This window comes from Protopterus annectens, chromosome 1.part0 (assembly GCF_019279795.1).
Source record: "Protopterus annectens isolate FY-2018-M chromosome 1.part0, PAN1.0, whole genome shotgun sequence".
Lineage (NCBI taxonomy): Eukaryota > Metazoa > Chordata > Ceratodontiformes > Protopteridae > Protopterus > Protopterus annectens.
In genome coordinates, this window is record NC_056725.1 from 832,815,760 (window position 1) to 832,832,900 (window position 17,141).

The window sequence follows — 17,141 nt, forward strand, 5'->3', positions numbered from 1 at the left end:
GCTACCAACATAATTTCTTATCAAGTCTCTCAATTTACCCTGATAAAATCCTATACTTCCTCAGACCTTTCATCATTTCCTAGAAGACATCTTAAATGTAAAGCTTCCTTAACGTTTTCTGCACATCATCTTTCAACACTCCCCATTTTATTAAGAAAAAGGGTTAAAATACTCGGCTGTCAAAACCCTTGCCAGACTGTGACACAATGGCAGCATAAGTTCATAGGAGGTTACTAGGCTAATGGCCCTAGGGCATTTACAAGCCTAGCCATGTTATACCAGTGCTCCCTATTTGACTTTGGTTAGATGGTCATTATTCAAAGATCGAGTTTATGATCTTCATCGACTGCTCCTGTCCATGAGGGACACAGGTGTCACCCCAGGGGTGAATTTATGGTTTCCCATCCAATTGTCTAGGTTGCGCTTGACTAGGGTTATTGAAGAGCTCTGCTTCATGTGAACTGGGAGTTTATTCCATAGGAGAGACAATCGCTGGGAGACGTACCTGTCTCTCCAGCATATTCTGTTAATGTCACAGGCTAGGTTGAGATCCCTGAAGCTAGTGACTTTTGTCCCATCTGATTTGCAGATGTGTAGCATTTCCATCAGGGCAGGGTCAAAGACTGCTCTGTAAGCCAGTCACAAGTTACCTCTCAGCAGCCTGCAGAATACAGAGTACAGTGACAGGGCTTTCAGACTTTCCATGTAGGTTATGTTTTGGAGGCCCTGAATTTTCTTGTTGAGAAACCACTGTGGTCTGCCCAGCTGCTGCAGGTGTCTGGTGAGGTACATGCAAAAGTGAGCACTGTACTCTATAAATGGTCTGATGAGGATCGAGTACAGAGGAGTTATAACATCCTTAGTCTTGGATGCAATGCCCTTACTTACGAGATGCGCAACACAGAAGGCTTTCCTTACCACTGTAGACACACGGTTTTGGAAGTTTAGATTGCTATCATTCTGTGCTCCCAAATCTTGCACCACTGGGTTTAAGCTTAGGGAATGCTGTCATTACTGTAATTTGCATGGACTTCCTCTTTGACAAAGGAGATAATAATACACTTTTTTTGCATTTAGTTTTAGTCTGTGGCTTTGGCACCAAATCATTTGTCTATGTTAGCCCCTTTTGTAATATGTTATCATTTGGGAATTCAGTGATTGCACCCAGTTTGCAATCATCAGCAAACTTGCTAAGCCAAAGGCCATCTACTTTCACCTGGACTTCTGAGAAATAGATAGATTCCAAACAGTACAAGGCCCAGCACAGATCCTTGTGGTATGCCACTGGTAACTGGTCTACTGGTAGAGGTGGAATCCCCAACTTTGACAGTATGCGTTCTGTCGGTGACCCATTTGACTACCCATCTAGTGATGTATTGGTTAATCCCCAGCTAGGAAACTTTTTCAATGACACCCAAGTGAGGGACTGTGTCAAAAGCCTTGGCTAAGTCAAGATAGGCAATATGTACTGTTTTGCCTTCATCCAGGGCTTTGGTGACATTCACAAAGAAGTCCACCAAGTTCAATAAGCATGATCTACCCTTAAGGAAGCCAAACTGAGTTGGGTCAAGAGTTTGAAGGTCACCTACATCCTTGATGATAAGGTCCATGATGATTCTTTCCATGGTCTTGCAGATAAGGCTGTTTAGACTTATGGGTCTAGAGTTCAGAGGGTCGGTTGATGGACCCCATTTGTGCAAAGGGATTACTGTTGCTGTTCTACACTTTGCTGGAATAAAGCCAGTGCTCAGGCTGAGGTTAAAGAGAGTGCCAAGTTGTTCTGCTAGGTCCTGTTTTGGATTGTTTAGTAAGCAGCTTGGGGTGTTATCTGGTCCCATAGAGGCTGTGTTTTTGGCCTTGGAGAGTGCAAATATGACCTGCTCTTTGGAGACAGTAGGTAGGTAACTGGTGTCAGGTATGCTTTGGGGTATGGCTGGCAGGGACAGAGGGTGAAGTTTGCGTCAAATCTGTCAGCTAGCAGGTTGCCAATTTCCTCAGTATGGTTTAAAATGACCAATGGTAAGGCAACGTCAACTCTCGCTCAGAATGCTTTACCTTCAACAATATTGTGAGTTTTCCAGAAAAAAATATATATTCACCAAGACCATCTCAGACTTTATTTTATTGCAAGTTATTTCTCTTAATTGATTAAAATAAAATGCCCTATTTGATGACTTTTCAGATGTAGAGGGCTGTTTCTATGCACATTTTTATTGTTAGTTCATATTAACTGCTTGCTTAAATATATGTAATGCAGAGATTTTTTTCTCAGGCCTCCACTGAGAAGGGGTTTCTTCCACTTTGACTTTCCTGGTAATTAAAAACAAATAAATAAAAGCACTTTCCCAATATAATTTGTTTTTTAATCTTAACTCTTCTGCACTGAACATTTTCCTTTGTCATTGTGTTTGCTGGTATGTCAACTTTCGTGGGTTTTTTTTTTTTGCCTTTTTTTTGGGGGGTGATGAAGTTTACTTCTCTCTCTCTGTTAGTCTACAATATTAGACTTTCTCAACACAAATCATTCTAAGAATTAAGGGATTTTTTTGTGATTTTTTTTTTATCCAACAGTCTCTTCCTTAGGCAGTTTAATTCTGTGGTTAGTCTAGTTTACACAAATATTTATTTAAAAACAAGACACAAGAGTACGCTTGCAGTGTATAATCCACCTAACCGCTAGCCTTTAGTCTTATTATCCTGATGGGAATATTTTCTGCAAACTCCTTTAATCTGATCATAACCTATAACTGCACAAATGTTTATGAGACATACCCAAATACTCCTGTACCTCCATTGTATAACTACCAGCATTACATATAATCTTTGAAGAAACGATGTTCAATGAAGAAAGGCCATGAAAATATGTTACCTCGCTAGCTGCACAGTGAGCAAAGCCAAGGCAACATGCATAGACAACAGGTGCTACCACAGCTCAACTGCACACAGGAGATGCTCAAAACTCTACAATCTGATACAGATGCAAGAAAGCTGGCAGAACAGCACAAAGCAGATTTTGCCCAAAAAGTGCCCCTCCACAGGTCTACTTCTACCAACAAACACACTATTCCACTGTAACAAAATCTGCTCATTAAAGAACCCTAACATGGAGAATAAAGACCTACATCAAAAATTCTCCTTTCTGACATTTTTTCAATTCTTACTAATCTTCAACATGCATAATTAAGATTAGTTTCTTACTACAGATAGGTAGTTTGCTTTAAGGGTGCTACTAACTGTGCTCCATCGAACTTTATGAACTGTGTACCCTCCAAATTTTTGCGTACAATTCTTTATGCTTTCAAGTTGCACAATACAGCACATGAGCTGATGACTGTCATCATCCTGCAGGCCTGTGTTTGGCTCCATATGAATCTGTCCGGATACTGTGAGAGAGAGCAAGTGTCTGAACTACAACAGTATTACTGAATCACCCTTAAAAAGGGTCAGTTAAACATAAGGGCCTTAGCAGTTGCAAATCAAAGTATCTGGTTAAATAGTGAGCAAACTAGAAGTAAAATGGAACAAATTCTAGACACTGAGAAACAATGATTTACCGAAGTGATACATTTATTCAAGAGACTCTCCAAGACTGTACATTATGTTTTCATGGACACTATGGGCCTTGTGAATTTTACAAGTATTTTGTCCTTTAGCTGTTAGATGTTTAGTTAAGTTGTACAGCACCTGAGACCGGGTCTATATCGGAAATAGCGACACATATTTCCCTAGGGAAACATTTGCTTACGTGGCCATTCGCTATTTTTAAGTTTCGTTCATTATGTGTCGACTTTTACGTAATCGCACATATGCACTTTCGGTCTTATAATATAGACCCCCCCCCCGAGACCAGCTGCACAAAGCACAAACTCCAAATTCAAAACAGTATCATTCAACAGCAATGAGCAACATTCTCCCCCAGCCTGCAGGAATTTTTTTTTAAGTTCTACATTATTAAAAAGTGTTAATCGAGCTGCTACATGCATGCATAACCATGCAACTCAGATGTATTTCTACTTACTGTACAGAATAATCACTTCATTTACACATTCTCTCTATCTCTCTGCCAGTAGCCCATTTCTGTGGCTGAAAATGGTCCCCTGCACCAGCAACTTAGCTGGTTATTTTTAATCCATTTAAAGTTTGTTTTATACCCTCACCTAATGATTAACATTAGAATTGAAGTGGCTTTCCATGAAAAATTGTTAAAACAAAATTACAGCCTCCATACTGGTGATATACAGCCAACAAATCATTTCACTTAGAATGGCTTGTTCAGTGTTACACCAGACTTGGGACAGAAACACACCAAAATCAGATTCTGGTGGTACCCACATAATGGGCATCTGAAATTATTGGGTACAATTCAAAATTATCCGGTGGTATCCACATCTTGTCACTATGAAGACCACTGCAGGTCTCTCCTGAAATCAGGCAATTGGTCTAGTGGGATTAACCTGGTCAACAAAGTGTAACTAAATAAAATGTATCATTAACTATCTAGTAAAATTCAAAAGTGTCCGCTGAACTATACTACATTCCAAATACTATAGGGGGAAAAAAGTGTTTCATCAGCTTATCACACCCTAGGTCAGAAACCTGAAAATTAGTTTCCATAAGTACTCTTATGGCTAAAGTTACATTTTACAGATCCAAGCCAGCTAGATCCCCCTTCTGAAATGGAATTACTGAACCAAAAAATGTTTGTTTTTCTGTTATCCAAGCTGATGATGTTATGCTTTTTCATAGGTTCATAGGCAAGTACTAGGTTAGGAGCCCTTGCAGGCCAATTTAAGCCTAGTCAGTTTTCCTTTTTGTGCTTGAATTGACCTCTCCCACTTGGTTATAGTTTCGCCTTACCATCCCATGGTTGATAATTTGAGGGAACCTACATACAGGATAAAGCATTCAGGAGATCCGTCCATTGTAGTACAGGAGGTAGTCCCGAGGTAAATTTTCTGTTTCCTATCAATAGGGGTATTACATTCAATGAATGGCCTAATATGGGATGAGTAAAGGAGGGCAATTACATCCCTAGATCCCGATCCCTTTGTTTACAAGCTGTGCGATATAGAAGAAATGTCTTACAATAATGGGCACACATTGATCAAAAGTTAGGTCACTGTCCATATAAGTTCCCAAATCCTGAACAACCAGGTCAGCTCTTAGGGGAGCATTGTCAATGTGGTTGTTCCCTGGTTTATAAGGCTTCCCAAAGGATACAATGACACATTTTTGGCATTTACTTTCAGTCCATGATTTTGGCACCAGTTATTTATTTGGGACAAACATTCCTGCAGGATGGTCAAGTAATTTGGGGAGTCAATGACTGTTCTTAGTTAACAGTTATCTGCAAACTTGATCAGCCACAGCCCTACGGTACTGGCTTTTACTTCAGTAAATTAGATGCCAAAACAGGAGATTTTCCATTGCAAATGGATGGGGCTAGTTAAAAGGACAATCTTACCTTAGAGATGAACTTTAATATTGTTAAACTGACAACACCATAAATTTCAACACTGTATTTACTTTGGGTACGAGGTGGGCGGAGTAACTTGCACTTTAGAAATGCACATTATGAGTGTAGGAAAATACATGAATCATACATGCACAACGCAGTTGTGTAAATGTTTTTTTTAATTAACAGTGGCCTAAACAGAACAGCACACTTCCTTTCCGAGTTCTATATCATGAGAACATACACAGTTCTTCTTCTGGATACCTCATTGTATAAAAGCCTAGTCCTTCCGTGTTCGCCTGAGGCACAACAGTTTTCCCCAAAGTATATACTGTGCAACCCCAATGAAACACAATGAAAAATCATTCTACATACTACTTAAAACACCGTGTGTGCTCAGCTTGGGAAGGAAAACAGCAACTCAATCAGCCGATTAAAGAACCCCAACATACATCGAAATGAAGACCTGCACATAACTAGCACATCAAGAATGCTCTTCACTGCTGTTTTTCAACTTTAGTATCTCTGAGGAAGGCTCTTCATACAACAAACAGATTAACACACAAAAGCTTACTTATACAGTCCTACAGGCTGTTTTGCATCTGCAGTATTAGAGGTTCACATTACAATAAAGCAATATTAAAGAAGCTAACACTACAGTAAGCAAACTCTTAACAGACTACAGTGTCATTTACCAGAGGAACACATAATATATCCCAGGACAGTTCCTGTGGACCAATACACTCCCACTCATTTCACTTTAGTAAGCAATATGACTTGTGATTCCACACCGCCATGTCTATCTGATAGGATATGCTAACATGCATGTTTTTTCATGACGTGTACTTACCCTGAATTTTCTTCTGCAGTATGCTTCCCTTCACTATTTGATCACCCAAAATATTAGACACACATTCCTTAATGGCCACCATTCCAAAACATTCACATTTTCGGGAGAGAGCTTGTTCACATTACATCATCATTGTAAGGACCGATCACCATGTAGGATTCCAAATGTGCACTTACTGAAGCTGATGGAAACTGTCATGTCCTGCAGTTCCCATCCACTGTTTTACTTTCCATTTTCCACATAATTATTTACACGTTTTGTCTTCCTGATACAGACCATTTGTTCACTGTGCCATTAATGTTGAGTATTTAAGTTCTGCTACTTCAGCATAGATAGTTATATGATCTTTAAATTGTCTGAAACATAAGTAAAGCAACAAAAAGTTTGCCACAAAGCAGTAGGTATGGCCACAAATACTGTATTTGCTGATGTAGGTCTTACTGAAACACCATTTAATTTTTTTTTTTTCGTAAAATAAATTCAAATTTTAATTAGCACCGATCCACCTTTCTCTAGAAGCAGGAGCAAGAACAATTCAACGTGACGGCAACCTTTTGTTTAGTTTTGCAAGAATACATCTTTTATAACTAAACAATCCAGTGAAGTGGCAATGAAACACAGAAGGCTCAGAAAAAGAAAAAAAACAACAAACACACACACACACACACACACACACACACACACACACACAAAACAACAACAACTTTGGTGGCATTAAAAAATATTAAGGAGTTCATTGCTTCAGTTCTCAATATTCACAAGCACTTAGGAGTGCACAATGTTTTAAATATTTCCTCAAAAACACAGTTTATTAATTGATTTCAAACGGTTTATATATTTTATAATTACTACTTAAAACATATAAAATTAAACCATGACACTATACTAAGGTCTAGCTGTAACACCAGTGGCTAAGAATTAGTTTATTAGTTAACACTATGCTAAAGCTAACTCTTAATAATATAAACAAAGCTCAAACACCCCAATATTGCTGTAGTTTAGCTGGCTATCAAAAAAGTGTGTGTAAGAAAAAGGAAACTACACCAATGGTCATGCACTAGAAAACAATTTTCTTTGAAAATACACAAACTGTTTCATACACTAGGCACTTTATCAAGTGACAGTGCAGCCTTATTAGATCTGCTGACCTACAGCAGGCTAAGGAGCCAACTTTGATCTAGAAATGCTGTGACTTGAAAAAACTACATGTATTATATACAAATATACTATACCTGCATGTGTGTCCTTGTATAAGAAAATTTGTACAGATATATTATACACATATACACAATTTACATACATTTATTAAAATGTAACAAACAAAACACACAATATACGTATGTCCACACACACACACCCTATAGTTACACTGCGGAACAGGTACATACACATACTACGGTTACACTGCAGGGAGTGGTAAAGCCACTGCAACTGTACAAGTATTTTAAAGAAGTAATTGTCAAAATTACCACCACATTACAATCAGCAAAGTGCCCAATACTAGTTAAAAAAGAGGGCCTGCTCAAGTTAAGGGCATCAGATGCACACCAAGTAAAAATAAGCCAGCTGCTGCAGCAAATGACGTCCAGGTTCTGCGTAAAATGCAGGCCAAAGATTAAATATACAATTAGGCTGTCTGTAGAACAGAACACTGTTGAAAGTATGTATAGCTAAGTAATGCAGAGGCAAGCAATGGAAATGCTAACTTTTTCCTTACCACACCTCCATGGAAATAATAAACTGTACTTTGTGATGAATGCTTTATTACTTCACAATTTAAAGCAGTCAGTGAAACAAAGTGGTAATAGTGCATCAGACATCTCACCAGCTAATTTGATGTCACTACATACAGGGCACTAGGTCACAGATATACAAGTCACACATGTAGGTTCATAGGTAAGTACTAGTCTAGCTGCCCTTTTGAGCCATTTTAATCCAAGGCAATTTCCCTTCCAAAGGTGTGAATCAAACCCTGTACTTTGTGTCTGTGAAGTTAAAACCTTAGCCATTATTCCAGTCTCCCACTACACAATAAGCAATCTCTCATCAAGAACAAAAATTACCAGCCGTGATAGAGAAAAAGAAAAAATAACCTTGGACTCATTTTATATCAGCTGAAAATATCAGTAGAAGAGTTTTAGCAAAGAAACTTGTGTAAAATAACAGTACATCACTGTTCAGAAACAGAACACACTGTTTTCTGACTTAGGTAGCTTCAAATGTTATCCAGCTTCCAGGTTAAAATTATACATCACTGTGTTAATAAAGAAAAGCATCTTTAAGCAATCTCCTCTCTGCAGGTCGACAGAAAAGTGTAACTGCCAGACAGAGCTAAAAATGTGCCACAAAACAATGCATCTGTTAACTATTCCTGAGTTGCAGATCGATTTAGGAGGAAATTAATTTTCTGAGTAAAGAAATGAAGACAGACCTTTGAGAAATATCTGTATGAGGAAACCATCTGCACTGGCTTTTGAAGTACAGAAACAAGATCGAACCCCGACTATAACATTTCTATAGGTACCCCCCCCTCCCCACACACACACATGCATCATCCACTAACAACATATACAAGCATACGTTTGCATCTATAAGAACAGCAAAAACAACAAGCCACAGTCTATCGAACAAAATAGGTTAACACTTTCTCAATGGAACATGTATTATGAAAACAAAAGCAAGGATCTGGTTAGGCAAAATATCTGTCTACCACAGTTATCTTGGGTATAAGCAATGTGATGTTATAAGCACATTGACTTAGTACTGTTTCAAGAAGACAATGCAGAAAATCTCTCTAAAGAATGCATGCGTAAGTCACTAGCTTCTGCTCTCCTAATTAACAAATGCGGTAGACACGTCACATACTACACAGACTGGCTTTTGAAAAAATCCCCTCTGTGCTCATCCATACACATTTGGCCATCTCCCAAGATGTACCAGAAAGTACTCACCTAGTCAGCAAAGGCTTAATGAACAGACCTAAAAACACCCCTAACACCTTAAATGACTACATGGGCAAAAAAAGATGGTGACAAAAGACAGACATAGGCAGTGCCAGGTATAAGCATTTTCTGCAAAGTACTATATTTAAAGTGTCATCTGAAAAAGAAATGCATGTTGTGCCACACAGTTTAATGAAAGGACTGGTAGCTTAGTCCACAGGACTTTGGTTGTGAGCTGCTAATGAGCCTCATCTTGTAGCCCTGGGTTTGACTCCCTCAATTTCCACTTTCAGACCGTAGGCCTTTGAGTGAGCAAATCACTTAAGTAGACTACACCAAATGCCCCTCCCCCGCAAAAAAGGAGACATGTCCAGTAGGTTTACCAAGTTAAAAATACCACTCACAGCACGTAGTATGTTAAAACAAACTGCTGCCTGAAACAATATCAACAGGGGAGGGGTATTTAAAAACAACCATGCATTAAAAAAAATATATATTTAAATAAGTCTCAAAATCACATAGAACACAAGGGATGCTGTGTATACTGTACAACCCACAGTAATTAAAACACTCTTAGTGAAAAACAATGGTCACAAAAAAGTTACCAGCATCCAGGTATATAGCTACCATAATGTCATTAAATAAAATACGCAGCAGATTTTTTTTTACAAAACCCATTTTAACCATGCAAACCCAGAAAATAAAAATAAAGAAAAACAGATAAATTCTTAATGATTATACGTTGCTTACACGTGCCAAGTGTGAGACGCCAAACAATTTCCACAAGACCACTAAAACCTTTTTATCTATGACTTGTTAGCCAATTATGTTTTGTCTTCATAAGTGCAATGACATTACTAAAAGAAGTCATCAGTGTTAGGGGAAAATGTTTACATCACCCAGTAGTTGAAGTCTTTCGGCGTTTCCCGTTTTGGGGTCGCCACAGCGGAACCCCAGTCTGCTAATGATCGGCAGTGGATTTTTACGGTGCCGAGTTGCCAGCCCGACGCCCAACCTTTAAAAAAGGCACACCCATTCACGCATGCACCTACCTGCATGTCTTTAGACGTCATTTAACCATGGGGAGGACATGCAGACTCCACACAGAAGGCGCTCCAGTAGTACTCTGTGTAAATAAATGTAAAGACAGCCACATATACAAGCAACCACTCAATTAACCAGATATTAAAGTTAACCAAGAGCTGAAAACAATAAAATATCTACACCAAAGACCTTTTTCAAATTCTCAATAAAAGTACTGAATACAACTGTTACTTCAACCTACACAAAAATCACAATGCTTTTTATTTAAAAGAAAAATTACCTTTATTTTTTTTTACTAAATGAAACTCCAGACTCTTTAATCTTGCATCTCTGATAGGCTGTTGCAAATGTTTGTCTTTTTTGTGAACTCACTACACAACTTTCTACTCCAGGCTTAACAATTAATAATGCTTGTATTTATTAATTACATGATCTGTCCTCGAGTGAGACACAGTTATTAAATTTAAAATCTGCTTACAAAGTTTAAAGTACAGTATATGCACTATCACACAAACTATGCTACTTACATGTCTTAAAGTCGAAGCTAATATGCACTGTATTCAGAGACTGTGCAAATGCCACAAAAAAAAAAAAAATCTAATTCTGTTTGCTGAACAACTAAATACATTTTTTCCTTTAAAAGATGTACTCAAGTATACATACTGTTTGTTTATTAGCCAGGAAGTGAAGTGTTATTCAAGGCTTCTATATCTGGGTTGGGGTTTTGCAGGCCTCACTTCACCAGCAAATCATAGTGCTGATTTTAATACAAAATGTATACTGCATATATTTTGCCAAAATGCCACTTGCTCAATACAACTAAATTACAAGGCTATAAAATCTGCATGTGTTTTTAAGTTGAGACTTTGCAGTAAGATATGGGCACTGCACACATGCTGCCTGTTAATACACCACCAAACATGTTAAGTATTGCATAGGTCAATATATAGCCATTCTAGGCTACAGTAAACCATATATCACAGTGCTCAAAAATCAGTGTGCAAAGGTACTACTACACACAGAAATACTATGCCCGCAGCTCTTAGGAGTTGCAGCACATTCAAATCAAAGGTGTTTCAGACTGCACGTACACAGAACAGGTATATTACTCTCATTAACAGATACAGAGAGGGCTATACCCAAGGAGGTCAATCAGTATAATGCTAGTGTTACATCACTGGTGAGAAAAGGGAGGACACACACAAAAGACAATGCCAAGTCAGACGAGCATACTTGTAAAGCTTAGTGACACAATCCATCTATAACCCCACCCCACCCCCAATTTTGCACTCAGGATGAGGGTGTTACATCAACAGCAATCATCATCTAGAGCCAATGTTCATAGTACTGGGTGGCTAGCTCTTGCCATGGTGGAATTTTTTTTTTAAACTGCATTCCCAAGCTTTTGGAAGTAAAAGTACATAAACTTCTATATCTAGGTCCACATATTACCTTCAGGTTGCACAGTCTTATCTACTGTCCACACACTGTAAGGGCAGCAGAGTCGCAGAAAATTTCTTAGAGGTATATACTATGCTATCTTAAGTAGCTGAAATTATTTATAGGTGCATCACAAAACAATTAATTTGCAGCTATTAACTCTGTCGCATTCAAACCTTACAAACATTCAGCCCATACACATTGTGAATTACACACAGCTACCTGCATTTTAGGAGACAAGCTGCTGCTTCCATTCATGTACAAACTACAACTGATGCATTCCGTGTGCTCTTAGTACACATAGGTAAAAAACAAACGTCAAGAGCCCCCACGGGGGTAAGATAAATTCAACTTATTAGCAGTTACCTCCATTTAAAAATGCCATAATGTCAAACAAAAAATGAAGACGCTTTTGAGTAATACATGATTAATCAACATGACCAACTTCTTTCATGCATCTCAATTCTCCCTCAGACGAAAAAAAAAATTCACTGGCATTATTCGGAAAAAATAAAAGCATGCATACTCCAGTACTCATTACTGTAATACTACTACAAAACGTATTACTTAGTCATGCAGTAGGAAACAAAGTGCTTCAGCATGGTGAGTTATAATCTTCATGCATCTTGTAAAGCATAAACATCTGTCATAAAATTGTTTATTTTGACAAGACAGTAAATGAAACCATTATACCACCTTCAAGTTAAATTCTTGTAGTTTTTACATAACACTATTGGCAGGTACCATCAAAAGTAACTATACTGTCCAGACTCAGAAATTTGAGAGAGTTTGCAAGCCATCACACAATGGTACTCAGCGCAAACAAATGTAAAGACATACACATTTGCAAGCAACCACTCTTCAACAAACTAGCTATTAAACTTATCAATAGCTGCAATATAATGTAAATATGTTCACTAAGCTGTTTACCCAAATTCTCAACAAAAGAGCAGAATGTGTATTAAACGGTTGCTTTAACATGCACCTAAAATTATTACAGTGCTTTTAATGCAAAAGAAAAAATGTCGTTTTTTTTTTACTAAATAGAGAACTTTGGAATCTGTAAAATTGCATCTCTGATTGACATAATTTGCAGCAGACTTTTTGTGACTGTACTGTTCAGCACTTCTATTTACATCAGCACTGCTAAATGCCCAATGGTGAAAGGGGAGCCAATCAGATGGCAGATTAGATGTCAACTCGGAGGCAGCTGTCTGGAGACTCTATTACAGCCAGTTTACCTCCACAATTCAAATTCCAAACCTTGCAAAGGAGATCAAGTCAGTCACTCCTTGAACTCAGACTGCTAAGAAGGAATACAACAACAACAACAACAAATGTTCACTAATCATTTTAAAGGGAAACAAATACAATCAAGTGACACGTGAGTCGTTAATAACCTAAAATCTATTGATAAATCTGACTTATTGGCTGTATTAAATGAGGGACCACCACACTTCAGAAACACTCAGCGATGTAACTTCCTGGGATTGTGCACATTGCTATTACCCACCGAGATGCAAATCAAAGGCAAAATGATCTGCTTAATTAATTAGAATCAAATAAATATTAATGTTTAAAAATCTTAATATCAAAGAAACGCTATTACTAAAATACGAAGCATCACCTATGTCAGTACTGCTAGCCTTTATAGTTCAGAAATGTGCACAACTGTGATGCCTAGAACAATGTCACTTGTCCTCTTAATATAATCTCTTATGAATATTCATTAATATAAATACGATTACTGCTCAGTCGATCGACTCACAACATTCAGTACAACCCCCACACCTAATACCAGCAGCAACAAGGCTACTATTTTTCACAAGAAATAAAAAGTGAGTTCTCATTAAATTACAAATAATCTACAATAATACATGGTATTAACAGACACAGCTGCTAACAAATGTTTTAAAAGCAGGCATCCACCCCACATTCTCACTTTGCAAGTCCAGTAGATTGATTACAGAAAGATATTGCCAGTTACCTTTGTGCTTTATATTAAATGGGTTAATCAAAGCAAATACCTGTATGTAAACCTCAAAGCCACTCACACAAATTTCCCAGCCAGGCAGGCAATGACAGAAACAACCCCTTAATAAGCACAGCTCAGAGAAGAAACAATCTCAGCAACAAAGAAATGACACAGAAATGTGGTGAGGGGAGAAGGACTAATACACAGGGGATTGTGTTTTTGTTACCTGGGGTCTGTTCATGACCTGCTGACTGGTGTTCCCAGGGCTCATAGCAGGATGGGTCCTTTGTTGAGCTGCTGCAGTTGCCCAGTTCGATGTCTGGGCAGTCCCATACTGAGAGGAAGAACCCATGTCTTTGCCCAGCCCCATGCTTGACTGTTTTTGATGCTGCAGCATATTTGGGGTGTTATACTCAGGGTAACCGCTCCCGTAGTTCCTCATGAGGGGGCTGGGGGAAGTCAGCAGATGGTTCAGGGTGGGTGTTGCCCCTGAAGGGTGCTGGTTCTGCCCTGGATATCTCTGGAACCCTCCACCAGCTGCTCCACCTCCAACCCCACCAGACATAGCAGCCTTGCCATGGTTAGTACTGCTGTTGCCTGGGCCCATCATCATGCTATTTGTATGCCTGGGAGAGCTCATCATTCCATATCCAGAACTAGTATTACCAGGCCTGTAATTCGAATAAGGACTATTCTGACTGTTTGAGTAGCCTTCGTGGGAATTTGGCATCGGGTCCATGCTGTTCGGAGCTGAAGAGTGTACTATCCCCATCCCAGAGCTTTGTTGTCCACCATGTTGATCAAAGCAAGGCCCTCCTCTAGCAATACCATAATAATTATTAAACTCCTGGACATTGTGATTAACCCCACTTGATTGTTGACTGTTCATGCTATTAGATGGTCCCGTGTTAGGGTGGTCGAACCGGCCGCCCGTCGGCTGCTCACCCATTTTAACAGTCAAATCATCCTCTGCACTTTTATTCAACATTTGTTGTTGTTGTTGCTGCTCAGGCTGATTCCCTGATAAAATACCGTCTTTCCCAGCGCCGTGCTGCTGTCGGCTTTCCATTTCGGGGGACTGGTTATTAATGTTGTTATTCTGAATCTGATGGGGGTGATGCTGTTGTTGTTGAAACTGATTTAGTTGAGAAGGTTGTGCTGAATGGTGGTGGGGAGGTGGGGAATCTCCTCCAATGGTTTTCAGTTTGTGGTTCGCTATCAACCCCGGTTCCACCGTCGAAGAAGCAGCAGTGTTAGCATTAGACAAATTCAAAGCTGTATTTCCACCTTCTTTCGGAACAGAGTCTGAGCTATTTGAAGGAGCAGAAGTTGCATTAGCCATGTTCAGTTCATTATGATGGTGGTGATGATGGTGATCTACATTATTCATACTGTTGTTAGTTCCATCTCTGACAACAAGCATCGATCCAGGTCCTGGTCCGGTCCCCCCAGACTTAACAGAGTTTAAATCCTGATTTAAATTAGTAGATAAAGTTGGGTTTTTGTTGCTTGCATTCGGCGGAGCTGCTGCTACTTGAGCGGCCATGATCATTTCAACGTTTAGTCCAGTCAGCCAGTGAAGAAAAGGCAAAAAAGAAACAGAAAAAAAGACTCGTTTAAATACCACGTAACTCCAAATCTCCCCTGTAATAAAATCCTGATTTGGATTAGAAATGGCGAAGCCTTACTTCCCGTGCTTGTTTCTGCTGTGGGATTTCATGTTGAAAGTTTTTGTTCAGGTTTAAATGAAAGTTTTTTTCTTTTCCTCTCTAACCCGGATATGGGTAAATACATGTCTGCCTGAGCCTCTCAGGCCCAGCATGGCATGAGAGCGAGAGCTCCAACAGCTATTATCCACTTCTCTCTCATTACTGCACAGCACTTGGAAAATACGGACTGGATTGCCACACTTGGCGGATGGGACTCTGGTCTCAAAAGCAGCACCACAGCTGCAGCACAGCCTATAGGAGCCAATAAGAATTGGAAGGGGATAACAAAAGCTGACGTGTTATATTTTGCAACGATTTATTTCAGTCTTGAATGACAGTTAATAACATATTTTTAGATATGTTTTCTTTCCATTCTTTTTAAAGGGGCACTATCTCAGATTTTTTGCTAGAGGAGTTTGTTTACATTTTAGTACTGTGCAAGTCACATGTTCACCTAGAGGCAAGGTTTTCACGGAGCCTTTTTAGCATACTGCAGGTCAGATTACACAAACTCTCAGTGGGGGTTGCTGGAACTTACAGTTGCAGTTTGTCCTTTTGTATTTTCCTTCCCCCACTCATGAGCAATTAGATTTACTGAATGACTGGATTTTACTCAGCTAGAGATGCTATCTTGTCACACACAGACCTGCAGCCTCTTTAGCAATGAAGTGATCACTACTTTACTATGTACTTGTTTTTTTGCAAAACTGTGTCTGATAATTACTCAGGCCTAGACAATAGTATTTTTCATGCTTGTTGATATAAATCATTTTCCCTCCACTGACAATTATTTTTCATATGGTCTGTTATTAGTGTTGCTTGTTAGTGTGTGCGTGATGCGTGCATGTGTGTGTGTGTGTGTGTGTGTGTGTGTGTGTGTGTGTGTGTGTGTGTGTGTGTGTGTGTTGAAGGTTTCCCTCATTTTACAGCACAGCATTGCTTTGGATAGTTGTGTCTTGCAAAGAAACATGTTGAGTAACAAATGTCTAAATATTCTAAAAGAATAAAATATTTTGCATCTTTTCTCTAAAAATGTCAAGTATTTTCTCATTAGCTGATGCTGTATGTTGTCCTTCAGAAATCACGCCATAACTATTTGTCTAACAGTGATGCCATCCTACTTATTTTCTTTTCTCACTTTTTTCTGTCATTCTTCTTCTTTCGGCTTTTCCCGGTTAGGGGTCGCCACAGCGGATCATCTGTCCGCTCATGAGTGGCAGTAGAGTTTTACAATGTCGAGTTGCCAGCCCGGCACCCAACCTTCCACAGAAGGCACACATATGCACACACTCACACATAGGGCCAATTTAGTGTGTCCAATCCACCTACAGCATGTCTTTGGGATGTGGCAGGAAACCGGAGCACCCGGAGGAAACCCACGTGACCACAGGGAGGACATGCAGACTCCACACAGAAGGCACCCCATTCGAGGATCGAACCGGAGAACCTCTTGCTGTGAGGCAGCAACGCTAACTGCTGCACCACCGCGGCCACCCTTCATTGTGGTAAAATATTTTCAACTTTCACATCTTTCCTGAATGTTTGACTGAAGTACAGTTAGTTTACAATTATTATTCCTGAAGACACTATTTATAATTATTATTCCTGAAGACACTGGAGAGTATAAATGTCTCTCCAAACACCATCATATTGAGTGACTTCAACTACCCAAACATAGACTGGGAACATTACTCAAGCCCCAACACCCTAGCCCAAAGGTTCCTGG

The 17,141-nt window shown here is 39.2% G+C and overlaps 1 protein-coding gene across 5 annotated transcripts in view; it reads right to left on the reverse strand.

The window, feature by feature from the left end:
• The window catches only part of ARID1B (AT-rich interaction domain 1B), a 1,953,609-nt gene extending 1,938,078 nt beyond the window's left edge, over nt 1-15,531 (reverse strand). For 4 of the 5 annotated variants that reach the window (XM_044063501.1, XM_044063506.1, XM_044063512.1 and 1 more), the window contains exon 1: nt 13,933-15,530. In XM_044063501.1, the coding sequence (XP_043919436.1) occupies nt 13,933-15,258 (1,326 nt within the window). In that variant the 5' untranslated portion in view covers nt 15,259-15,530. Of the gene's footprint in view, nt 1-13,932 lie in introns of all 5 variants that reach the window. The other variant, XM_044063533.1, reaches the window with a different exon arrangement.
• Nucleotides 15,532-17,141: the final 1,610 nt, after the last annotated feature.